The sequence below is a fragment of the Hyperolius riggenbachi genome, chromosome 1 (genome assembly GCF_040937935.1).
Source record: "Hyperolius riggenbachi isolate aHypRig1 chromosome 1, aHypRig1.pri, whole genome shotgun sequence".
Lineage (NCBI taxonomy): Eukaryota > Metazoa > Chordata > Amphibia > Anura > Hyperoliidae > Hyperolius > Hyperolius riggenbachi.
This window is the reverse complement of record NC_090646.1, coordinates 244,928,159-244,955,884: the sequence shown is the minus strand read 5'-3', so window position 1 is coordinate 244,955,884 and position 27,726 is coordinate 244,928,159. Positions and strand designations below refer to the sequence as shown.

The 27,726-nt window shown below is 43.5% G+C and overlaps 1 protein-coding gene across 4 annotated transcripts in view; it reads right to left on the bottom strand.

Moving 5' to 3' along the window:
• Window positions 1-24,577, bottom strand: part of UNC5C (unc-5 netrin receptor C) — a 534,770-nt gene extending 510,193 nt beyond the window's left edge. For 2 of the 4 annotated variants that reach the window (XM_068232277.1, XM_068232283.1), the window contains exon 1: window positions 23,909-24,577. In XM_068232277.1, coding sequence (XP_068088378.1) covers window positions 23,909-24,023 — 115 coding nt within the window. In that variant the 5' untranslated portion in view covers window positions 24,024-24,577. The remainder of the gene's footprint in view (window positions 1-23,908) is intronic. The other 2 variants (XM_068232291.1, XM_068232308.1) reach the window with 1 other exon arrangement.
• Between the last annotated feature and the right edge of the window lie 3,149 nt (window positions 24,578-27,726).

Genomic DNA, 27,726 nt, shown 5'->3' with positions numbered 1-27,726 from the left:
CATCAGGCACTTTCAAGATGCTGATTTTTTTCTTCTCTTGAAGGGTTACATCGCAGAATTACATAAATCTGCTGAACTGAACCCACAGAGGTGTAGTATTGATGAATATGTCTGTTTGTTTACTCTGCTATTGTTATTAAAATTAAAGTTGATTGAACGTAGTAAAATTAGCTGGGGCATTTTTTATTGTGTTATTTATTTACGTTCAAATTTAAACTGGCTTTGATTAAGCTGGTCTTGATGCCCCCCCCCCCCCCCCCGCTTCCCTTAACCCTCACACCATCACCCTCATAGCTCCTTTTTCTTAAAGCCCCCATCTAGCTACAAATTATAAAACATTACCAGAATATTACATACAAAAAAAAATAAAAAATACCTGAACTTTTATAAGTAGCAGAGTCACATGGCCTGTCCTGCCCTCCTTCCTCTTCAGACATCAGGCAGGTTCCTTACCCGGAACAGCAGCATAACAATCGCCCCCGCAGCCGGCCTGCTTCTGCTCCCCCCCCCCCCATGTCATTATATTTACCTAGTTCACATCCACGCTGTACTGGGTCTCTTCTTTTTCTGGGCTTCTGCACTCTCTATGCTGTCCTCCTGAGGCTCCTGATGACAAGACATGCATCGGAAGCCAATGAATAAAGTCAGCATAGAGTGCAAAGATGCCTGGAAGAACAAGAGACCCAATACAGCATGGATGTGGATTAGGTAAATGTAACAGTGCTCCCTGCACTTACTCTGCAGAACCGGGGTGGGGGGGCTCACTGGGGGGGGGGAATGGAACTTGCAAGTCTCTGTCTGTACATCACATGAGGGGCGTGGTCTGGCAATGACATGGAGCCCGGGGCACTAACATTATGCTCCTGCTGTTAGAAGCCCCCCCCCCCACCCCACCACCACCACCATTCAAACCAAAAGGAAGGAGTTGGTGGAGAGGAAGCTGAATGGTAGGGTTGGTAAGTGGCAAATGTGTGTGCAAATTTGTATACCCTGTGGGCCCTTGATAATTACTTAGAGCTCAATTCACAAAATCACAGAATGCATGCTGTTCTGCAGTACAATGCAGTGCATAGTGCAGAACAGACAGTGCAGGGCAGACATACTGTTTTAAATGGACCCATTTTCTGCTTGAGCCAACACACTACTGTGTAAATGTTTGCAAGCAGTAGATGTGTTTGTCATGTGTTCACAAGGCTCCACAATGCTAGGGTTTGCCAAAAGGAAATCTCTTACTGCAGAAACCACAAAAGATCAGGACAGCGCAGTAATCACTTAAAATATCCAGATCACCAGGGCCGGATTTTGGCCAAGGCCAATTAGGCCATGGCCTAGGGCACCACAGGAGCAAGGGCACCAAAGCAGCAGGCTAAACTGGTGCAGCATTTGCAAGCTTGCAAATGCTGCAATGCAGGGAGATCAGGCGAGCGCCTGACTGCGGTACTCTGTTGCTGGCTGCCTGTGCAGCAGCCACCTTGCTCTCTGTGCACGTTTGCATTGTGGCCAGTGGCTATGGACTTGGGCAGCATTGGAGACGGAAAGGAAGAGGAAGCTTCTGCACTGGAGATGAGCAGAGAAATGAGTGACACTGATGGCTGCTGTGATGTGAAGATGAGCTGGCTACCTATAATGAAAGGTGCAGGGGTGGTAAAAGGAGGGATTAAGGGAGTCATCTGGCTACCTATGCTGGAGGGAAAGGGGAGAGGTCATCTGGCAACCTATACTTGAGGGAAAGTGGGAGGAGTCATCTGGCTACCTATACTGGGGCGGGGGGGGGGGGGGTCATCAGGCTACCTATACTAGAGGGAAGGGGTCATCTCGCTACCTATACTGAAGGGGGACGGCTTGTGACAGTGGCCTAGGGCGGTGAAGAGTACAAATCCGGCCCTGCAGATCACGATCAGGGAACTACATCAGGAAGTACAGAGGACATGAAAAACGGAGGACCCTGAGCTATAGATTGTTGTAGAAAGACAGCTGCAGTTTAGATTGAAAGCTGCAGAAGAAGAGAACGTGTACAGCAGCTAGAGCGAAGGGGGAGAGGAGTGCGGCCACTGGATAGGTAAGTGCTTTCCTGCGCATTCTGCACCACTTTTTATAGGACATTTAGAATATAAGATGCACACACTCCACCCCGCACGCCCCCTAGTTTTGGGGGGATAATAGTGTATCTTATATTCTGAAAAAAATGGTATCTTATGTTCGACTGGAAAAAGAAACAGGATCTCTCCTCCTCTCAAACAGTTTGGGGGCTGTAAGAGCCGGTTGCAACTGGTACTACAAGCTACACGGAGCATCTCAGAAAATGTGATCAATGGCAATCAATGATAAACATGAGCAGAGCTGTACACACAGAAATGCAGGAAGGTTAAGGCCAGACTCTAATCCCAGTGAAATGAAAGGACCACAGCTGCCCATGCTAACCCCAAAGACTGAAATAGACAGAAAATTAAGCAATTTCTTATTTTATCTCCATTTCTTTACTGTGGGCTATTTTGTTTATTTTTAAGTTATTTTATCTTTTTTGTTTCTTTAATATGTAACACACTATTTATCTCTTTTCTTACTAAATGTGATAAAATGAGGTAGGCCAGTGGTGCCCAACCTTTTTTTGCCCGAGGGCCGCACTTCCTATCAAGATAGATTTTGCGGGCCGAAACACATACATAAAACATTAAAATATAAATCCTTAACATTTTTCTATTAACAGTTAACATAGTGTTGGAAAAGGAAAGAGAACGGCAAACCAAGAATTGTTGTACTCATCATTTGATGCCCATTTTCTGGGGTACCTGGGTGTATGTGCAGAGGCTTTCTGGCTGATCCCCCTGCCCAGCACAAGTGCTTTGTGAGCTGCGGGGAGTTGAAGCCTACTATTCAGCAGAAGACGGGGTCTTGGTTAGTTGCTGCGGCCTAGCCGCTGGAGAAGGTCATCGTGGAACAAGTTTTTTACAGCTTGACCGGCTGGTTGGGTGTGATTTCGCACTGTCCCCTGAGATGAGGCCGGAGCAGTGGCAAAGCATCTGGGAGAGCCGGAGCACATGGGGAGAGCCGAAGCAAGAATCCGTGCTGAGGAGGAGGATCAGGGATTGCGTCATAGGTTTACACATTCTCTACAGTAGTGCTGTGATAGTTAGAGACCCTCACCCATTGGTTGGAACCTCCCTCCAATAGGAATAAGGCTGATTCCTATTGGAGGGTGGTTCCTGCAGCAACCAATGGACGAGGGTCTCTAACTATCACAGCGCCAGTGCAGGGAACGCAAGTACACTATGTAAACCTATCACGTAGTATGACACAATCCCGATCCTCCTCCTCAGGACCCTTCCAAGGGCCACAAAAGTCAGCTGTGGCCCGCGGGCCTTAGGTTGGGCACAGCTGATGTAGGCTATGCCCTTGTTCTGTCCATCTAGAGCATTGAATCCAACAGAGAAATATTGTGTATTTGCTTACAACAAAGGATTAAACAGAAGTTCTTTTGCATAACTGTTTCTTTAATTTTAAAATTCAACATATATCGCATATTGTTATGTTTTCTAAGTACTTTAGAGCAGTGGTCCCCAACCTTTTTTGACCCAAGGACCGCTTCAGCATCAGGCAATTTTTCCAAGGACCGGGCGGGTGGTTATTGCGCGGGGGGCAGGGTCATCACATAAAGAAATCCTGGCAACACCAGCCCTACCTAACCACTATCTTCATCACCCTCAGCACTTTGGAAGAGATGTCTTTGCACAGGGGATGCTGCATAAGCCACCAGCACAAGGTACATTTGGTGTGAGAAGTGGTGTGAAGGGGGGTAGTGCCTGGGCTTCCTTATCTCTTGACACAGTAATTTCCTCCCCTAATCTGCCTCCCCTCACTTTTATTCTTCCCTCCCACAGTCCCTTTACCCTCCTCCCCACACTCACTTCACCCTTTCTCCTCCCTACACATACTTCACATGTCCCTCCCCCTCTCTCTCTCACACACACACACACACACACACACACACACACACACACACACACGCACGCACGCAAACACACACACACACACACACACACACACACACACACACACACACACACACACACACACACACTTCCCTTCTCCCCACACTCACTTTTACCCTTCCATTCTTCTTCCCACACTAGCTTCCAGCATCAGCTGCTCACCTCTTGCAGACTGAACTCTGTGGCTGGCAAGAGACCTGAGCGTCCCAGTCACCCTCACTGCTGCCACCTGGTGCCCATACAGACAGAAAGCATGCTGCATTCCAAATAGACACTAGGTGGCAGCAGTAACAATGGCTGCAGATGGCTCTTCTCTAAGGCTTCCTGCAAACTTCACGTGACACTTCTCTCTGCACTGTTATGACAGATGGCAAGGCCCAGCTCAGAACAGCCTGCGGCCCAGTAGTGGGCCGCGACCCAGGTTGTTTAGAGTACTTTGGTGGTAAAATGTAAAGCACAATCATGCAAGACTGGAAAGACCCCAAGTAAGGTAAAAAGTTTTCTACAAAGAGGAAATTAGGAAGTATGGGCAGGAAAATCATGTGGGTGCTTTAATCCATGAAACTCCACCCATATCAGAAACACTACTTTTGGGTGGGCTGACTTTTCAAGTTAAAAAGAAAAAAAAGACAACTCCGACCTTATTACATGGAACAAATCACAAAGCAAAATATCTGTCTCCAAAGCCTTCTACGAAAAAAGACATTATCTTCTACTTTCTGACTCCAGGGATGCCCGCTAAGCACTAAAGCTCAACCTATCCAGCTTCACTGTGAGTGATGAAACAGCACTGGATGTAATATGCAAGCTAGGACCTGAAACATGGTTCCTTCCATAGGAAGATTCAGAGATAAGCATTTAGCTGTGGTTTGCTACAAGCATTTCCTCTTATAACACATGCACGAAAGGCTGATGGCTCTAGTCAACACACAAAGGCCTGGCCAATCAAAAGTCAAACATCCCATCCTTGAAATATCTATAGCACAGGAATCGGATAAAGCGTTTGTGGACACACTGAACTAATTGTATCCCTGCTGAGACTGATATTGCCATTCTCCTCCTTAAGAATTTACAGCCGTCACTGCAGGCCTACAAACTGGTCAACCCCCTGCAGCAATTCTGTCAGCCTTATCATCAGCAACTGCCCTGTCACCTGCTACTCACATCTCTTCCTCCTTATTGGCTGGAGACTTATACTATGGCATTTCAACCCTAACCAAAGAAAGCATCTGCTTTTAATTGCCTGCTCGGTGCTCTCTTAACCCTATCAAGGTTTACCTTTTGCCTGAAGCATCGAGACAGGACTAGTAGTAAAGCAATTTATCCATTCTCCACACCCTAGATGAACTTTCCAGCAGCTACTGCAATGCAATGGTGAGTGCTCAGGGACACAGATGCCTAATAAATAAATACAGTTTCTCTTATGTTAGTATACTGCAGCGTAGTATATTTCACAAGGCAGTTCATTATGGTATGAAACTGTTCCAGTTTTCATTAATGCAAATGAATAAAAATAGGTGTTGTTAAGGGAGGCTTGAATTCCCATGCATAATTGAAAGACTGAAGGATGTATTTATTGAGGATGGGATAAGGGAATAGCTCCATTTCTGCTTTAATACAGGACATCACTTATGATCTACTTGCTGAGACTGCTAATGAAAAACACACAGAGCTGCTTGGTGTGCCAAGTTCATATCTGCGGACGTCAATGCTGCTGCAGCCTTCTCCGGCTGTCACCCCCTTCCTGGTATGCTGTCACTTAAGATGGACAGCACAATGCTTGCCTACCTCTCATGCCCACTGACATGTCCAGCAAACCACAAAGCTGATTAGCATCCTGACTCACCAAATCGCCTGTACACAACGCTACAATGCTGCGGTAAATTACAATCATTTTATTAGAAATTAAGCAATTATGTACTTGCCATCTAGCCGATGTAAACCCTTATATTATAGCATTATAGCCACTGCTCTGTGGGTTCTTTAATGTTTTTTTTATATTTTTTGTACTATAAAAAACTGACATTTGCATTGAAATGGTGCTCCAGCTTCATGAGTATAAGCATATACTTAATAGCTTCCTTATTACTATCACTATTACCATTCTCATCGTCATCAGAAGTCATTCTATACTTTGAGGCTGAGCAGTGAGGCCATGAAGAAATGATATTGCTAATAATGTGTGACATTTTATTCATCTGTCTACGTCAGTGGGAGCCTGGTCACAAGGCTAAGGACTAGGAAAGCCCACTTTCAGGGGAAAATACTGAAACCATCGATCTGTGCTGCTCAAGCTGTGTGTAATTAAATGTTATTAAAAATGATTTTTACATTTCATTTTACAGTCAACTCAAAGTTAAGAACAAACAGTAAACTCAAACTGTTCCTCTCTGCATCCATGACAACCTTACTCTCTTTGGCGTACAGGCTGCCCAGACACCTTTTCTGCATTACTAATTAGCTGAGCAGAACAGGAACATTTGATACTCCGGGCTAATACAATGACTAGCAGTAGGCAGTGGCATAGCATTAGGGGTGCAGAGGTAGCGACCACACCAGGGGCCCTGGACCAGAGGAGCTTAGTAAGGGCTCTCCTTCAACCACTTTATTAGCACTTTATTGGTGCTAAGCTGGTAATGATCACCTCTATATGTGCTTTAAATAGTGGTAACCATTAACAAACTGTTCTACTCCCCTTCTTACACCTCTCTGACACTGCTTTTGTCCTTGGCAGCTTTTGGTGCTCCATATGAATTCTTATGTACAGAGCTCTTGAGGGGGTCAAATGTAACACTCGCACTAGGGCCCAGAGCACTCGAACTGGGGCCCAGAGCACCCAAGCTATGCTACTGGCAGTAGGCTTTGAAACACTGTTAGACTGGCTGTGTGTTTTATATGCACATAAAAAAACAACATAACTGGATTAAGATATTTGCCACTAATCCTTGAAGGGACACCCCAAAACATACAGATAAGCAATGAAGTAGCCTCTGGACATTAGTGTTTATAATCAGTGAAACAGAGTTCATTATATATCATCTCACAAATGAAGCTGATCACCACACTCACACAAGTGAGGTGTTTATAAATATCAAGTCAGATGACACAGCCACTGTAAACAAGACATTTGAATTTCCAACCACCATCCCCTGCTATCTCCAAATGCAGTGCTGAGATCTCTGCCAGTCTAAGCCAATAACATAATATTTTCACAGCAGGTATAAGGAATGCAAGAAAGTATATACACCTTAAACTGGAACTGAACAAGTGCATATTTTGTTCCTGTTGATGCTGGATACCGACACTACAGCTGGGCAATGATTACAATATAAACTGTATACTTGCCTGCAAAAAAATAAATCTTTTCTCCTTGGTTGTGGCTCCATCTTTACATTGCAACTAACGCTTGTGTCTCAGAGTGCTCCTGAAGACAGGCTCCATACTGTGCATAAATTCAGGGTGCTACCGCATGCGCACTACGGAGCCATTGCCTTTGGAAGCAATTGGGAACAGTTCAGCGAGTGCTCGGAACCCTTCCGAGGGCTTATGAAGGCAAAATAAACCAGTTGGTTGAATAGCTCTAAGGCCCCGTTCACACTGCACGCGTTTCCAGCCGTGTTTTGGAAACGCGTGCGGGAGGCCAACACGCATGACATCAGACAGTGCATAGAATGCACTGTCTGATGTTCACACTGCATGCGTTCCAGACCTGTGCGGTCCGGGAACGCATGCTGCACGCATTTTTTGCAAAAACGTGCGGCTGTCCCATTCACTTTTCAGTGATGGGATCAGCCACGCAACGCATACAAATGCGGATGGCGTGCGTTCGCATGCGTTGCGTTCCGCACGCATGGCTGTCCACATTTGTAACGCGAACAGGGCCTAACAGGGGTGACAGCGCTAGAACGAGAGGACAGGGAAGGCTCTATAGGATTCAGAGCCTTCTTTCTCCATAGGTAAGTATCTGACTTTTTTTTCTCACTTCAGTTTTACTTTATCAGCCATTCTTCCAAGTTCTTATTTTTATATTAAGAAAAAATAAAATATACAGTGTATACACTACATTTGTGTGTTAGTCTGCTAAAAGACTGCAGCAGTCCAAGGTGTTCAGGCAAGAAAAATGTATCTCTTTATTCCCTGTAGATATGTAAATTCCCCAAGCGAACTTAGTAAATCCATATTTTAGCATACTACAGTGCACAGAGGGAGACTCGTATAGAGTGATTTGGTTACTCAACCACCTTCCATTTTCTACATTAATGTTGTTTTATATAAACCTTATCCATTTATGGAATGGTTAAAAAGAAGTTACATTTAAAAGTCGGGCAAATTTACAAAATTACAGACTGCTATCTCACAAGAAGCAAGTAATTTATGTGCAGATCGTAGCTGATAACTTGGGCGCCACCAAAGGCCACTACAAGAATTGCAGCTATGGCGGTGCTGGGGGTGGTAATTTTGGTGTGGCATAAATTAGCAGCTATTAGCTTTTAAAATTAGCAGTGGTAGTGTTTGGGCACCGGATGAATTACAGCTATGGCAGGCATGAGAGTTCTGCTGTACGATAGTGGATCTCTGGATTGCACAATTAGTGTCTATGTTGGGTGCCAGAGTTCCGCCATACTATGTCGGCACACCAGCTTTCAAAACTTTCGGCAACAGAGTCGTGATTTATCGACGAGGAGACTACATAGCGGGAAAGGTTAGTGTAAAGTGTGTGGGGTGGAGGAGTAGTGTTAGGCATGTATGCAAAAGAGGTTCAAGAGAAATTGTGGTAATAGTGTATCAGTAATTTTAAGTAAGTAGCCAGATCAGTCACATGACTTCATCTTTAAGACATAACTGTAACATGGAAGAGAAGACAGCAAATGGAAAAGGGAGACTGCAAATGGGGGAACAACATTACTGCTCAAGGGAGCTGTACATGAAAGGGAGGGCTGGCTGTACATGGATGTTATACACAGAATAGTAGCTGCACATGGAATGGGAGAGGTGCTGTTGTACATGTATAAGGAACTACAAGAAAGTTGCCCCTGGGGTGGAAAAAGTATAAATCTGGCCTTGTATAATGCATTTAATACATTAGTTTACACTGATTATACATACAATTATTTTTTCTTTTGTGGTTTGAGGTATAAAAATTATCCTTTTCAGTTCAATGCACAACATTGCAGATGCAGCCTTATATGTACAGCTAAATATATCGGGTCCAAATACCATACTTTAAAGGACAAATGAAGTGAGAGGGATATGAATGCTGACATATTTATTTCCTTTTAACTGGATGCCAACCGCGTCATGCCGATGGGCGTGGCCAGGGTGACAGCCCCAGGACTGCGTAAAGTCCTGGGGCAGAGATATGCAGGAGAACATCTCCACTTGGATGACAGAGCTCCATTCCATCATCAGTCACCCAGCGGCGGTCACCGCTAGGAGACTGTTAGACGGTGAAACAGCTGTGTATTTAGTCTGTACAGAGCAGCGATCTATGGCAGCGCTGTACTGGGGACAGCCATGGGACACGGTTGTCCCCCTGGGACACAACAGAGCAATCAGCTCTCATTGGCTGAAGCCTACGACAGCCGATCACTGGCTGACGGGGGGAGGGAGGGAAAGTTATTAAATTAAAAAAATATATGCTTATTTATTGAAAAATAAATACAATAAATAATTGTAAAAAAAAACATCCTGGGTGCGATCTCCACCCACCAACAGAAAGCTCTGTTGGTGGGCAGAAAAGGGGGGAGTCACTTGTGTGCTGAGGTGTACAGCCCTGCAGCGAGCCCTTAAAGCTGCAGTGGCCTATTTTGTAAAAAATGGCCTGGTCTTTAGGGGGGTTTAAGCCTGTGGTCCTTAAGTGGTTAAACAATATCAGCTGCCTGGCAGTCCTGTAGATCCTCTGCCTCTAATACTTTTAGCCATAGACCCTGAACAAGTATGCAGCAGATCAGGTGTTACTGACACTATTGTCATATCTACTGTAGCCAAATAGATCAGCAGGGCTGCCAGGCAACTGGTATTATTTAAAAGAAAATAAATTAGCTGCCTCCATATACCTCTCACTTCAGTTCCCCTTTAAAGAGAAACCATGACCAAGAATTGAACTCCATCCCAATCAGTAGCTGATACCCCCTTTCCCATGAGAAATATTTTCCCTTTTCACAAACTGATCATCAGGGGGCTCTGCATGGCTGATATTGTGGTGAAACCCCTCCCACAGTGTGATGTCAGGACCATGGTCCTGACAGTTTCCTGTCTGTGAACCTCATTGCATTGTGGGAAATAACAGCTGTTTACAGCTGGGTCCAACTACCAAAAAAGCAACCAGCATCTCCTTCCACTGACATCACCTGCCAGCAGTAAAAATGTCACCATGTGGTAAATGTCATAATGTAAATAAGGGAGAGGAAAGATTTTACAATGGGGAAACACTAACTAAATCATTTATACATAATAATTGTAAAAATTAAGCACTTTTTTTTACATTTTTTTCACTGGAGTTCCTCTTTAAGACTTGTTAGGTCTCATTAGTGCAAGAAATGAATGAAAAGAAAACTTGCTTCTTTGGTAAAACAAACAAACAAACAAAAAAACATTGCACTGTAAACTGGTTATATCAGGTCATTTCTATTTAGTAATAAAATCCTTTTTTCTGCTTTCTGTTCCCGGCTCTTCTTCCCTGTAGGTAAATTGAATGTTTGTACAGTTCACAGGTTCTCACTCAAATGCCACTGTTTATGGCACACATTATGGTGTGTAATGCATGAGATTATATTGTACATGAGGCTGCCAGACCACAGCCGCAAAGCAGATAGCGTTTCACATTGTATTGTTTCATAAAAGGTTAATGTTTCCTAAAAGGTCCATCCAAGGAATCAGGGTTCGTTTGTTATATAATGCATACCTGTAATAAAAATATAATACAAATGCTTGCAAAGCGCTCAGACTGCAGAGGAAGCCCTTTAAGATCATCCCTTTAGTGTGCCTTATGCAGATGTCTGACTTATCTCGCAAAGTTATGACTGTGAAGCGTAACCTCCTCCAGCAATGCCTTTTAATCTACCTCCAGATAATACTGCAGCCCATACTGACTGTGTCTATCACAACACAAACCAAAGCAAAGCATGTCTGATCGCAGCTCTGAAAGGCTTGCCTGCCTCTGTGTCAATCAGGGGAAAACATTTCTTATCTGTATCCAGGATGGTGAAACCACCAGGGTAATAGCTGAGGCAATGCTCACTCACCCATTGCAAGCATATCACAGTTACAACTAGGCTCCCACATAATCAGGGACCACTCACATGCCAGTGGTCTGGAGCCTCTGTATATAGTCCTCAAAGGCTTTTTTCACCAGAATGTATCCTTTGCAAGGTTGAACTAAACCCCCTTTATCATTACTCAGCAAAAATCCACTGGTGAAACGATTAGCATTGCAGAAATGTGATATGCCGTACACGTAAGTAGCGTTCATAATGAGAACATAACAGGCCGTCTAGGGATAAATGTCCACAGATGCCAGCCATTAAGTAAGATGTCAAGTTTATGATATCTTAACCTACATGCCTTTTACCATCATGGATCAATAGGATGCTTTGATCATACATCTAAAGGACACTTGCCAAAACTGGTAGGGTGTTTGGGTTACTAAGAAGATAAAGACTTAAGTTAATAATAACTAGCTGATGTTAACAATAACCAATGAAGAAAAGTTAGCTGACCATTTCACTAGCAAGACAATATTTTGACTAATTATACTAGGGTATAGAAAGAGATATACTATGACTTGTAAATGTGTTTACTATAGGCATTGGTGGCTTGATAGCATGTTGGACAGTCATTCCGTGATGAATAACAGCAAGTTTACTAAAGCTCCCATACAGGTGCATTTTTAATTAAAAAAAAGTCTCAAGTGTCCTAAAAAAGTCAGATAGTCCTCTATGGAGAAGGAAGGCTCTGGACCTCTAGCTTGCTCCTGGTTGAGGAGGCATGGCCGAGCTGCAACTCATCACTCCTCCTAACGCAGTACGAGCGCAGTTCCCATTACCCAGAGCTCTTCCTGTAGGTGTCAATGCAAGGGTTGATACACCTGGAGAAGTGGGGGAGGGGGGCACAATTGTAAAGTAGAAATGTCCCATCGGGAAGGGTAGCAGCAACGGCTACAACTGTTTACAGATAAATAATGATATTATGTATGGCCATTTTAATAAGCTTACACATTTGATTTACTAATATCCGGTAAAACTAGAGCGCATGAAAGAAATGTAATGATCTAGAAAACCTTGCCTGCAAATTAAAGAAATTTAAAGTATATAAAAAAAACAACTACTATAAGGCCCGGTTCACATTAGCGTTCCCTGTCCGGATCCGCCTGATCGGATCCGGACCGTATACTGTACAAACGGAACGTACGTTCCGCATAGCAATGCAAAGCCTATGCGGACGTTCACATACGTACGTTCCGTACAGTACGGAGCCGGACCGGATCCGGACTCCGGACACTTTTCCAACATGCGCTATTTTTTGGGTCCGGATCTCCGGCCTACGCACCCGGACCGGAGCCGGACCTGAGCCTGACAGCACCATCCGGAACACAGAAACCAATGGGAAACGGAAGGCAAAGAACACCCTGCCTACAAACACCTGACGTTCTACCCCACTTCCTATGCGTATCCAAGCGGCCATTTCGGATGGGGACACATGGGCCAAGCATGTCTGGAGTGGAGCAGCAGTGACAGACGTGCTGGAGCTGTTTGGCAGAATGTCGGAGGTGGAGGTGAGGCCTACAGCGGAGGAACCTGATTCTACAGGTGCACCAGGTGCACCTTCTGCTGACCCTAACATTTTTTTCTTTTAATTTCGCTATTTTTTGCCCACGGATCCAGATGGCAGCCTGATGCATGCCTGAAGCAAACGGACCGGATCCGGATCGGAACCGTACGGTTCTGATCCGGATGAGGTCCTGATCCGATTTAGGATCCGATCAGGATCCGGTCCGTTTGCAAAAAAACGCAAGTGTGAACGGGGCCTAAGACGGCAACCATCACCTAGGCCACATGAGAACATAGTCACGTGTCTCCAGAGAGCTCCAGTTTTCTCTTCGGTGAGGATCTCATGAGTGATCCAGTAAACCTGAACTAAGTTTTCAAGAATAAGGGTACCTTAAGACTATTATTATTCCTTATACTATGAATTGAGTGCTGTGCCTGTATATATTCATTCTAGCAGCTGCTACAGCCAAAAAAAAAGTCTAAAGTCTAGCTAAAAATTTCAGGGAACTACTGAATGTAGACATGTCTATATTATAGCTGCAGCAGAGTAGAGTAAAACTTATAAGCCCTGTTCACAGTGCTCAGTTGCGTGTCAGAATAATTCTGCATGTCAACTCACTGCCCATACAGTTACTATTCACAGATCACAGTAACAGATTGCGTAATAACTCGCTGCATGCAAGCTTTGTATATGGCCAGTCTCTATTGCAGTTCACAGTCATATTGTTTGAGTTATGCAACTGACCACTGTGAACCTAGACTTGCATCGGTAGAGCATTAAGTCAAAATAATGTATTGTTCTTGTTGGCTTTCTGAATGGCCAAATACAGGACCAGAATTCTAAATACTAGTTCCCCTGTCAGAGTTCACCTCTCCATGTAACTGTGCAATCCTACTTTGAGTAAGGCAGGAGGTTAGCATGGCATGGGCAAAAGACTGGAGTTGCTGAGAAGCAGAGCCGTCTCACCCACCAGGCAGCTATAAATTCCTGCCTAAAGCAGCAGGAGGAGCCAGGATCGCTGCTGAGTAGTGAGAGAAGAAATGCCTCTCAGCCCACTCAGGTATCGTTTTACACAGCAGCAGCTAACAGCAGCGCCTGACTGGACTCATAACTGGATTCACTGACTGATTTATTCAGTTCCTTCAGCTCAATGATTCAAAGAACCACAGTAATGAGTCAGTGAGAGAAGGCTCAGAGTACAGCATCAGCTTCTGAGTCCTGACTCTTCACTCTGATTCATTCAGTTCCTCTCTCCCTGCTACTGGTAACTGAGTGGATGTAGAGACTGAGCATAGCAGGATTAGCAGCCTGGCATGGACTGCCCCCCAGGCTGCCTTTTATTCAGTGATTTAGGGCCCTTTTCCACTAGCAGTCGCTAGCGTTCACGCTAAACGCTAGCAATTGCTGAATCGCAATTACTGGCGATTTCCCGATGTTTGCGGCTGCGATTTTGCTATGCTATGCACTGCATAGCAAAATCGCGGCAAATACCGCTCCGCCGCGCGTTCGCGTTCCTGTAAAAAACGAATCGCGGTAGTGGAAATGACCTACCGCAATTCCTATGTTAGAAAGCAAACCGTAGCGACTGTAAAATCGCTAGCGGTTTGCGACTTTACGATTCAGCCAGCGCAAACGCGCTAGTGGAAAAGGGCCCTTAGGGATGGTCTGATGTATTCAGGTTTGTTGTTGTACAGCAATGTGAAACACTAGGCTAGCTGATAAAAGTGCAATTAGAGGACAGGCAAGCTGGTAAATATACACAGCATGATGCAGAACTTGCCTGGAGGGTCCCTGGGAAAACATCTGTCTGGTATCTCCCCATTGTTATAATGACTGCATGTGCAGATAAGGTGTTAAACAGGTTGAAAAGTTTTGACAGTTCCTAGATTCCAGGAGGACTCCTTTCTGACTTGTGTGGGAGACTGGCAGGGACAGCAGTCCTATTACTGGCAACTAGTCTCTGTGTAATTTGGGACTGCAATACAGATTAGCTCTCTGCTCCATCTCCTGCTATTCTCCTTTAGACTGTAAGCTCACAAGGGCAGGGCTCTCTCCCCCTTTTGTGTCTTGGAAATCATTATACATTTTATTCATCATGTTATTTTTATCACGGTCATTACCACTTCTGTATTTTGTATTCTGTATGCTGTATCATTTTTTTGTATTTTGTCACTAATTATGTATCTTGTATATTAGTGTACACCATTGTCTGTATTATGTACCCCATGTTTGTTTCTCACTTTGTACAGCGCCACGGAATATGTTGGCGCTTTTTAAATCAATAATAATAATAATAATTCTCAGTCTCACTCCACTCCTCCTCTCTCTGGGCTAGTGCATGACAAAATCGCAAAAGCAATCGCTAGCAATTTGCAAATGTGACTTGATAATTTGGGCTAAGGCTGCCATGATAATGGGCCTCAAGTCTGTTTCCCCACAGGCCAAAAGGTCCCAGTCCTCCCCTGGTAGCAGCATAGTGTGTGTGTGTGTGTATAGTGTATATCTACTGTGTGCTGTGTGTATAGTGTGTGTGTGTGTGTATAGTGTGTGTGTGTGTGTGTGTGTGTGTGTGTGTGTGTGTGTGTGTGTGTGTACTGTGTGTGTGTACTGTGTGTGTGTACTGTGTATAGTGTGTGTGTTGTGTGCACTGTGTGCATGTGTATATTGTGTGTGTGTGTGGTGTGTGTGAGTGCATGCCGCAATAAGTATATTTTATGGTGAAACGCTCTGCTGCATTACAACTATTTTCTGGTGAACCCATGCCGCAATAAGTGTATTTTCTGTTGAAACGCAGCTGTATTATGATTTTCGGGGGTCTTGGGGGATGGGGTTCACCACAGGGGGGCGCCACAGGATTTCTCGCCTAGAGTGACAAAATGGCTAGAGACGCCCCTGCTGAGAAGTGTAGATTGCTGTTATATTGGACAATTATCCATATAATCTCAATTTATGAGGAGTGAGAGTGACCTGATGTTGATATTATTTTTCTGCCTGCTGGTGTTTTCTCCTCCCCTGAATCTACCATAGAGGGCAGCGTCCACTGTCCTTCTATCCCTATGCTACTGAAAGATTTTCTCTTTGTGGCTAGTACTGCAGATCAGCATGTTCTTAAAATTATGAGACTGAGCTGTAAGCTATAGTGTTGGCCACAAAGGGTTAGGCCTCTTTCACAGTAGGACGTTACGTTTGATGCAACGTTAAGATCGCACAACGCCGCTGTAACGCTAAGCATAAACACTTTTACAGTGCGACGTTAAAGTCGCGCGTTAGAAAATGTATTTACTATGGAACGAAAACGGCGCATGCGGAACATTTTTTAAAAGAAATTTTTTTTATTACTGAGCATGTGCAACACAAGTAACGCAGCAGATTCATTGCTAAACGCACCGCATGCAGCACTTTCGACTAACGCTACACGTTACACACTAACGCAACGTGTGCACTGTGAATGTCGCACAGACTTTCCATTGCTGTGCGTTACTCTGCGTTCAAATATTTTATAATGTGCGACTTTAACGTCGCACTGTGAAAGAGGCCTTAACCTGTCAGTGGAAGTAGGGAGTGGCAGATGTCAGGTGACTGTACATCCAGGAAGAGACTGGTGTTTCCTTCCAGCTACTCTCTGACTACTTCATGTGCACAGGATGATGGGATGGGGGTGTAGTCTGAGCAGCCTTCTTTTCAGTAAACCGCACTGCCATCTCAACAGAAAATGGAGCAACAGGACTCTGAAACAGACTGGATTATTTTAAAAATGCATTGTTAATTAGTTGCCCTTTTAGTAAACTCATTATATTCTGGTATGACACAGGCAAACTTCTGACAGCAGACAATTTTAAAAGAAAAATCTTGTCCAGGGTTGCTGAAACAGTCAAGCTTTCCAGCCATTCTCCAGCCAAGAGGAACCTAATAACCAATCCTGTATGAGTCAGGCTGGAGGCAGCATCACATGGCTTTCGGGTATGCTGGGCTTTCTATCAGTCTGTGCCGTGATAATGGTCAGCTTTCATAATGAACTGTAAGCTGTAAGCATTCCAGTTTTGCTAAAGATGGTATAATTAAAGATCAAAGGCAGAATTTTACTTTAAGAAGTAAATTCAATGCGAGGTTGCAGATCCCTGTATTCACCAGCCTGATTGACTGGAACAGACTCTAGTTACATTATACCTGCTTATATATTAATAATCAAAGCTGCATTGCACTTTATGCATGAATTATGCAGAGATGTCCCATTCAAACTCAATATGCACTGTAAACAGTAAAAGGACCATCTTCAGGGCTCCAGCTATTGAACTGTAATGCAGGACCCTGCCTTTTCTTCAGTTACAACTGCTGCCCAAGAACCTATCATCATGGCATATGGTTCACCATGGTTTACCATGAGCTTGCTGGTTAGTCTGTACCTCTCGGTGTTACAAGCCCTACTCCATAGAGCCAAATTAATCCATGCCATGCACTGATGAGGATCAAACAATCCGAAACAGTCTGTATGCATGTTGGATTATTATGGCTCTGTACAAATTAACAAGCTGACACATCATTGCATTCCAGCGGTTCTGGAGGTGTGTTTAGCTTCTAAGGGTAACAATGGTTAATTTGCATATATTCAGTAGTGATGCACTGGGAGACATCTCAAGCTCACTCCAGCCTGAATTATCGCAAATTCTTTCTGTTTTAAGAAAGCAAACTTTTGTTTATCATGGCATAGGGGATGCAAAGGTAGTGACTGCACCGGGGCCCCTGAACCAGGGGGGCCCATCAAGGGCCCTACTTAAACTGCTGTATTAGCTCTTCATTGGTGCTATGCTGGTAATGATCACCTCTATATGTGCTTTGAGTAGTGGTAATCCTTAGCAAACTGTTCTCCTCTCCCCCTCCTGCTCACAACTCTCTGTCACTGCAGCAGTTGTTGGCCTATTTTGGTGCTACATCTCAATTGCTTCAGAGTGGCCCAATGCAAAACTTGCACTGGGGCCCCTTAGCTACGCCACTGCCTATCATTTATATTCTAGCACACACTACATAACTCAAGAGTTACAGCCAAAGGATGACACCAAAATAGGAACAGCGATGTGTATGTTTCATGGTCATGAAAAGGCCTAATTTACAGCACCGGATGGTGTTGCCTTTTATTAAGGCAATGTTTTTTTCCTCTACAACTAAGTACAGGTCATACTGTGTAAACGACATCAGTGGTAAATCAGTACCAAGGCACTTCAGCAATAGGATCCATCAATACCCTTTCCACGCTTTCATGACAAACTCTAAAAGGTTTAGGCTGCTTAGTTCAGCTGATTAAAAAAATAGACCTAAGCATTTTTCCAGTAACCATAAAACAGTTCCTCCCAAGCATTAACAAATCTGCTCATCTTTGTTTTTTTTTTGTGTGTATCACACTGCCATTCGATAGTGCCGCTTTTGCTTCTATGCACCATAGTAAAACATTTCCAGCATATGCACGCACTTTGACCCACACTGAAATACGACCCTCTCACCCTTGCGATCTGGTCCATACATGCTTTTCACCTACTCTGCCTCATGTTGCTTCATAGCTGCAAATGGATTAAAATAATGGCCAGGGATGTTTGGCTGCTACCCCATTGAATCCCAGCCATCCACAGTCTCAGGGGGCCATAAATCATTACATTTCCACATTATGTGGAGCCTGATTTGGTCTATAAACATTGTTTTTTGTCATTTAAACACTGGTTGTCAGTAGATATAAAGTTCAAAAGTACACAGAGAATAAAGAGACTATAAAAATGTAGTCAGTCCTGTACATTTTTCATAGCTGGTCAACAATTTCCACTGAGAAAATATTTAAGACCAAGGAATGTCCATGGAAATCAATAACACAAAACAACTAAGACTTTATTTGAAGCTGCTGATTGAAAGGAAACCCCAAGCAAGCTACTGTAACCCACAGTTCACATAGCATCCCATGCAACCATCTAAGGAAATACTAGACTACAAGCTACCAGTGCATGGAGGGTAGCATTCTCCACCCCCTTTCCTATGAGAAATGTTTTCCTTTTCACAAACGGATCATCAGGGGGCTCTGTATGGCTGATATTGTGGTGAAAACCCTCCCACAGTGTGATGTCAGAACCATGGTTCTGACATCACACTGTGGGAGCCTTGTTGCATTGTGAGAAATAACAGCTGTTTCCAACTGCCAAAAAAGAAAACACCAGCTACTTCCACTGACATCACCTGCCAGCAGTAAAAATGTCACCATATGATGTCAGAATGTATATCAGGGAGAGGAAAGACTAAATCATTTATACATAATTATTGTAAAAATTAAGCATTTTTTATTACATTATTTTCACTGGAGTTCCCCTTTAACAGCTTCCAACACACAAGGGAATACAGAAGCCACAAATACCCCTGCTGTGGCCAATGCTATATGGGAACTTTATGTGGGAACTTTTACAATGACTGGCCTCATGGTCAACTTGATTCAGCTTTTTTAAAGTTAAAAAAATAAATAAATCTGTTTGCATCATGTTTTGAGTTATTTTGGGATTGGTGAGGGGTTGCCCAGAGTGTGACTTTTATATTAGTGTTTAATCCAGAGACTAAGAAAATTGTATGCTGAGGATCACAGTCAGAATGGTTTTTAGTCTGGTCCGGCTGAAACCCAATTGCTTCTTATATTAGAGATAGTTTTATAAAATTTTGCAGATGTGGCACAAACACCACTGTACCCAGATGGAGTCCTGTGCTACCTGACCCAGTATGAACACTCTCTGAATGGAATAAGTCAAAGAAACAGTCTCTGGAGTGTTATCTTCTGTTCTTATCTCCTGTGAGTTTATTTGCATAATTGTCTTTTGAATAGTACAGACTGTTCACCATAAGCTCTGGTGATTTTCTAATTAAAGCTATTTAAGAGAAACAATCAGGGGAGTTTACTGAGGAGCACTGGGGACCTTCCCAGACAGCAGTTTGTCTGAGCTCTGCTAATGCCTAATACACACGATACGTTTTTCTGCTCGATTTTGCACTCAATAATTTTTTTCGCTCGATTTTGCGCTCGATCCTGTGCTCAATTCTCTTATCTTCCGCTCATTTTTCTTATCTTTTTCCATTCACTACTATGAAAAAATCGAGTGGTAAAACGATCTGGAGTAATATCAGACATGAGGGAATTTATCAATCGGATGCATCTATCGTACGGAAAAACGTAACGTGTGTACCCAGCATAAGATTACATCAAGCTGATTTTGGGCGACATCTAAAAAGTATTTGGAATGCTTTTTGTTCTCAGATATACTGTTTATCTTTTTCAGGGTTTAGAAGAGAAAGAAACTCCTGAAAAGTGTTCATACACGTTAACAAGTACTATTAATGACACATGGTTGACTGTCGCCGAGTCAGTTAAGCAGTAAATGATTGCTTGATGATATTCAACTTAAAATGAAAAAGTTTAATATGGTAAATGTGTAACTGGCTACTAGCTTTGCACATGTCTGATGATGTACTTCTGTTGAATTATTGCTGAACCCACAGAAGATGCTCTGATGTCTATCCTGTGATCTCCTCTGACCTTTTCTGAGTTCATGTCTGGAGATCAAGACATATGATAGAGTGGGGACATGTACACCCCCTCTGTGAGAATACACAGTCTAGCAGCCTCTTCCCCTGGCTCATGCTGATGGGTACGATTTGTACAGCCTCACACTGGAGTAGCACAAATTGTTCCTATAACCAAAAAAATGAAGCACTTAAAAAAAAAAAAAAAAGAACCCACTATCAATACCTTACACTCTGGCTGCACAATAACTACTGTCTGGTAAGAGGTTCCAAGGTTATTGTCAAGGATCTCTTTTCAATGCTGTCAAACCTTCATTGTCCTCCCCTTTCTAGATTGTAAGCCCCTAGGATCAAGGACCTTCTTACAACTGCCTTATTAAGCATTTCATCTACCATCTCATCTCCCTTCAAATATAATACTTAATATAAGGACGTTATATTAATTGACAACAATGCAGAGAAGCCAATGTTATACCGCCAAATAGAACTCTGACCTTGCTGTTACCTTATGTCTTTATTATTTTAGACCTTATATTGTCCACTATAGAAATATATACATTTTTCATGCTACCATGAGGGAAGTAAACAGCCCTATTCACACAAAAGCGTTTTATATGTTGGAGTATGCTTTTTCTTTTATGTTAAAAACTGTTCTACAACTTCCTCTACAAAGTACATGACAACAGTTCATCTTTGGGGACCTGGGTGTGCAAACACAAAATACACTTCAATCACTTTGCATATAGGAGATGCCACTCCCAAATTCTTCTGAAACTTAATGGAGCATGTATCTTTAACAAGAAGGATGGGGGAGGGGGGCTGCTTTTTGAAAAGCTCGAAAGTTCCTCAAAAATGAACAACACAACCAAACAACCAAAATACTACAAAGCAACACAATCATTTTCTGGACTCCATGCTCACAGTCAGAGGGGGTTTGGGTGGATTTCAAATACACTTGATAAACAGCTATCAATTTAAATCCACATGCAGAGGCGTATCGGAAACATGTGCCATGCTTCTCTTGTCTCATTCTCTTCTCAAGGTAGTAATCCCTTTATCTCTTGCCTGATTGTCTTTATTGATCTTGTTTCCCACCAGCCCCATTCTGGTTTCTCTGTAGAATTTTATCTAAAGAAGCCTATTTGGAAGCCTCATGAGCGAAAACACTGTCAAAGTCTTAATTTTCACTGCATTTTTTATTATGTTAAGTCTTCACTTCAGTCGAAAAATAGCATATTATTTCAAAGTCACAAATGAGTGCGGAAATAAATTGAAGCTGTAACATATTAGCTCATTTGAACGCATAGTGCTGATAATACAGCCAGGAGTTTTACAGAATCATTTTGCTGTGTTGTAGTCGCAGACTTCCTCCTCAGGATAGGATTTCCCTGGCACTTTAAACCTTTTGGAGCGTTAAAAATGATACTTGGACAGCGGTACTTCACCCCTGGGATAAACAGTGTAGTGAATCAGTATACTGTGTGTCTCTCTCTAAATTAGTCAGGGTATTTTCTACCAGCATTAGGTGTTTATGGACTAAATTAATGTGCATGTTATAGGGCTCATAGTGAGGGGTCACGTCTATTCAGGTCTTTATACATCCTAAAAAAGAAGGTAGCTTCCACTACAATGTGTCCAGTTGAAACAACCTCATTTTGTGCACAAGTTATATGGTTATCTTGTTGCAGTTTTCCCACAAGCACCAACATACTTGATAAAGAGTGTATATAGTGCAGCTAATTAAGTCTATGAATCACTTATGCATGGTGTGAGACATGCTTTAATTCTGTAAGTGTATGTGTTTGTTTTTTGTGTGAGGAGGGACATATTCAGGCACATAATTTGTATTCTGGGGCACTTGCCCAAGTGTAGTGCCACAATATATGTAGAAAATATGTATGTAATATATAGGGATAGACACAGTGCTGGCTAAGTAGTTAGCATCACTTTGGCCTTGAAGATTCCAAGGTTCAAATCTCGGGCAAAATACTATCTGCACGGAGTTTGATGGTTCTCCCCATGGTTCATCGGGCTTCCTCTGGGCATGCTGGTTTCCTCCCACACCTCTAAAACATATTAGTAGGTTTGTTTCCCACCTCACAGTGCCCATTAATGATTCAACCTTGATTGTACAACCTTACCACTTCTACGCAATATGAGGGACCAACTAAACTATTCAATAAAAGTAGATTCACTCAGTTTACCCTTCTATTGCATAGATTTCGTAAGATTGTACAACCAAGACTGCATCTGAGAACCTTAGGAGCCCATTAACGGTTCAAATTTTTCATCAGATGCGATCTTTCAAAGCACTTTTTATGATCATAATAGGAAGGTAATTTTCAATTGTTCCCATAAACGGATCAATTAGGGCACTTTCTCTCTTCAGATACGATCATAAAAACCAACTTTTAGATCCATTACATTTTCTGTTCCAATCAACCAAACAAACATTTTACATTGATTTTGCCACACTCAGCACAGTTTTCTGTCCAATTTGATTATAAAAACTGCATCAGAAGATCGCATCTGATGAAAAAATTGTACCGTCAATTGGCGCCTTTAGACATTAGACTATGACAGCCATTAGAATATGAGCTCCCCTAAAGGACAGTAAGTGATGTGAGTTCAATGTACTCTGTAAAGCACTTTAGAAAATGTCATCACTATATAAATGCAAAATCTATCTATCTATCTATCTATCTATCTATCTATCTATCTATCTATCTATCTGTCTATCTATCTATCTTTTGCAGTATCACAAGCTGCCACATCCTGATCTGTGTGGTGGTCCAAATAGTAGGCTGCAAAGCAATGCACTAGGCTCCAGTCAGGATTAGTAAACATTCCCTGCACAGTAAGCAGAGCAGTTCAGACTATTAAAACAATTAAAGGCTATGAATTGCAGTGGGAATGGAAATGGAGTCCTGAAGTGTTTGCAGCGGAAAGATATTTCACAGCAGAGCGCGCATCCTAATTACTGCCAATACTTGGCCCGATCTATAATGAGCGGGCGGGCAGGAGCTGGCACCCGGAGGGGTGACACCCCGCACACTTTCCCGGGACTCGGGGAAAGCTCTTCTGCCCTCCAGTCCACCCCTAGTCGCCTCTCCCATTGCCTTCCTACACATAACGAGTTCCGTTACACTCGGAGTAGCGGGAGAATACAGATCAATCAGTTATAACTGAAGGGACAAGCGACGTGCAGCCCAGGTGAAGGTACCGTCCACGTCCCCCTATAGCTAAGTTCGCATGCAGGTATTTAACCGAAAGCCTATTCACAACGCACTGCTATGGAACAACCGGTCAGTTAAAATGTAGCAGTTTTTCAGCCTAGAACTTCGTCACCTCAATCTCCAGACATGCCGATCAATAGAGGTAGCAGGAGCAGCCACAGACTTCACATGAGCCTGCCCATCCCTATACAAAATCGCATCTAAATTATCATTTGCACACACTGATCGCATCGAAATCATCATCATCTCCACACGCTGATCGCTGCTCTCCACGCGAGCGATGCTGAGATTCACAGGCTGCAGTCTCCCATCCACAGGCTGCGCTCTCCCATCATCCACAGGGCTCTCCCACCTGCCCAGCCAGCAAGTTCTTACCTTGAGCTGCGAAAGTGCTGCTGGCAGTCAGTATGGCCAGAGCTGGCAGAAAGCACATTTGCAGGATGTATCCTAGCCGTAACCCGCAGCTGGCAGTTTCCAGACCCTTCCTCATGATACAGAGAGGCACCAAACAAGCTGGCTCGGTACTGCTGGGCAAAACTCCACTTTCTTCAGCAGCAGCAGCGCGAGAGGCTGGCGGGACTCACACTGCCACTTTGAAGTGCATTTATTTCCTCCTGCTTCTAAGTAGTCACAAGGATCTCATGCCCAAATGCCCATAGCTAGTAGCCACCACTGACTTCTCTGCGGCTTCATTAATCCTTTCTCTGAGAGAAGCAAACACAAAATATTGGCAGTTGTCAAAAAGAAAAACAAATCCGATGGTTGAGAGATAAAGCTGAAGAGATCAGGGCAACACTTGCTTTAGAATCTCGCAAAGAAGTGTTTGTAGTCTTGCAAAGCACAACCAGTTATGATCCTAAGAGCCCATTGAGTGGAGGAGCTGTGGTAGGAGAGGATAAGGTGACACATTAGTATAGTGGAGCTGTGTGAGAGCATACAAGCATGGGGGAAAGGCAGGAACAGGGAATCTGTGTCTGCCTCTGTTCTCTGTTACAAGGAGACTGTGAGAAACTCAGCTTCTGCTACCCTGCCTGCTCCCTCTTCTCTCCCAGCCCTACCTCCCTGGCTGTACTGCAGGCATTCAGCAAAAACAGACCTGGATTCCCTGGATTGGGGGCTCAGCAATCATTCAGTGTACTGGCAAAAGCAAAAAAAAGAAAAAAAAGAAAATCATTTGTCCTTCACTTGCTGCACTTCATTAAAAGCCCTTATGCTGCCAGAACTGCACAGAGCAGGGGGTGACATTATACCACATCTAGGTACAAGTTAAAAGGTTTATAAAATATGGATCACTGTCATTCCTCTTCCTGTGCACCTCAGTGTGGCTTACTGATGTAGATGCATCCTTATTTAAAGCAAGTCACCATGCTGATCTGTATGGATTGCAATAAAAAAGATTTTACAGTGACAAATACATTATCTCTGCATGTTCTGAATCATTTTAATCACAAATGCATTTTAAAGCCACAGGCATTATTGCTGTGATGGGAGACGCAATTTTTTCTATGGATGAGCAAATCGATTTGGGAGGATTGAACCTGAAATGTTCTGCTCTGGATTTCTTCAAATTAAGAGCATGAGGCATTTCCAATTAGAAGAAAAACATTAAGGCCAGGTTCACAGTGGGCATTGCGTTCCCTGTAACACCAGGAACACAAAGCAGCAGAACAGGAAAGTTGCACTGCACGCTATCGGCATGTTGCATTGCATACAGTGAAGCATACAATGAAAAGTATGTTTCACTCTCACTGTTAGCACTGTTGCCTGCATGCAGTGCTTTGGGATGCGACACGCCATTGTACCACACTGCATTGACCGCACTAAAAATGTTGCATAGGTGGTGCAGTGCAGTATTACATTCCGCGTTACAAAAGCAGTTGTTGTATCGCACCGCAATGGATCACTGTAAACACAGCCTTATCCTCAAATCTGTATGTCTCTTGTATGAACAATCCAATGTGGAAGGGAATTGCATCTGTGTATAGGCTTCTAGATGGGAAAATTATGACTGCTAACCATTCTCAGATCTTGAAATTAAAGGGTATCTGAGACAAAGTGAGTAAAAGAATGAATGCGTACCTGAGGCTTTCTCCAGACCTATGTGTCTTGTTGCCCTCCTCGCTGTCCTCCCCAGCCACTCTGTTTGTCTGTAATCTCACCCAGTATTAGGGTTCCCTTCATGCCAGTTGCTGTGCACTGTGCTTGACGGTGGTGTTCTGTGCCTGCGCGATGGAGGCGAGGGCATGGCTGAGCCATGCATGGCAAGACTGGAGCCCTAATACCAGGCGAGATTGCAGATGAAAGGAGTGGCCAGGGAGGACGGCGAGGGAGACAACTGTGTACACGGGGCTGGAGGAAGCCTCAGGTAAGTACTTTGTAAGTACTTATTTTGTCTCAGGTGCTCTTACTATTAAGCTTCACTACTCCCACCTCCTCACCTCTAGTTATGCTATTCGTTGCTTTGGAGAAAACATAGGTGGTCACCTGACTGCTTAAAATCAATCTTTGTGCAATAATTCTAAATACTTGTGCTTCTGATTTTAGCTCTGTTTTAAAGTACATACCAATCCTTCTGTTAACGTGACAACATTGTTCCATGCTCAATATTTGCTGAAGTACTAATAGCATTAGCACATGCATGATAAGGCGTGGATGGGCTGGGGTGGGAGGGGTATTCAAATGGAGAATATTAGTTTAGCAAAAAACAATAACGTTCACCCCTTACCTGCCTTCCCTATGCCAATCAGCATGCTTGGTAGACTGGAGTAGAGACCAATTCTGAGGAAGGAAAATGTTAGGGTCCTTTTACAATTAATCAGTTGCTCTCAGTTATAACTGGAAGGACAACTGATTTTCAAAGTATTGTCCCTGTTTTCCAATGGCTCAGTTCAAACTACTGTATACGCATTTTAAAGTACTCCTATGCTGATATTTTTAGAACTGTTACAAAAACCATGCATACATAACTCACCTACTCCTGGCTTCCTTCATTGTCTTTTCTGCCCTGTCAGCTCTCCTGTTCCGCCGCCGTGTCCTCTCGTATCTGCCGGCATCTCCACCACTATCACACTGATTCAGAAAGTCACCTGAAAGTACTTCCGGGTCAGTACCATATCGGTGAAGATGCCGGCAGATACGAGAGGACACGGCAACGGAATGGGAGAGCTGACGGTGGAAAAGACAGTGTAGAGAACCAGGAGTAGGTGAGTTATGCAGTGTTTTTTATTTTTTACCAAGACAAATAACATCTATCTTGCGCTTTTCTCCTGGTGGACTCAAAGTGCCAGAGCAGCAGCCACTAGGACGCGCTCTGTAGGCAGTAGCAGTGTTAGGGAGTCTTGCCCAAGGTCTCCGACTGAATAGGTGCTGGCTTACTGAACAGGCAGAGCCGAGATTCAAACCCTGGTCTCCTGTGTCAGAGGCAGAACCCTTAACCATTACACCATCCAGCCACCATACTAGGTTTATGAAGTTACAAGTGAGTGTGAACAGGGGCATTCCTAGGGAAGATAACTGCCATTTCCTCCCCACCCATATTCAGCATTCTAGTCAGTAGAAGTTTTCGGCTGACTTGAGCAGGAGGCACTGGACTGAAAGGATGATGCTGTAACATATGCCCCAGCACCATTTACAAAACGGCACCTAGATCAATCAAACTCCCCCTCAGTTCAGGGGTACTTAATGTGTTGGTATGTTTTAGTACATGTTGGTGCATGTTTTTTTTTCTCTCCATAGCAGTGCATTGTGAAAAAGCTTTCAGTTAGAATGTGTATAGTTGGAACGGAGCCATAGGAAAACATGGACATTGCTTTGAAAATCAGTTCTTCTTTCAGTTATAACTGAGAGCAACTGATTCAGGCTACTTACACACCAAGACGTTGCGTTTTAGGGGACATTATGGTCACATAACGTGCCCCTAACGCAACGCATGGTGGTGATGAAGTTGGACGTCAGATTGAGCTGCGTTATGCAATTCACTGGGTGCGTTATGCAATTCACTGGGTGAATTGAGTAGCAGGACAGGACTTTCCCTGCACTGTACATTCTGTATGTTCCTGTTTCTTCCAGACAGACATCCACTGTGAACCGAATCTTTCATTGTGATGATCCGGAGGATTCGACTCACAAAAAACATACGGATCAAATGAACGATTCGTTCATGATCCAGACAACACTACAGTCCTACCACGTCT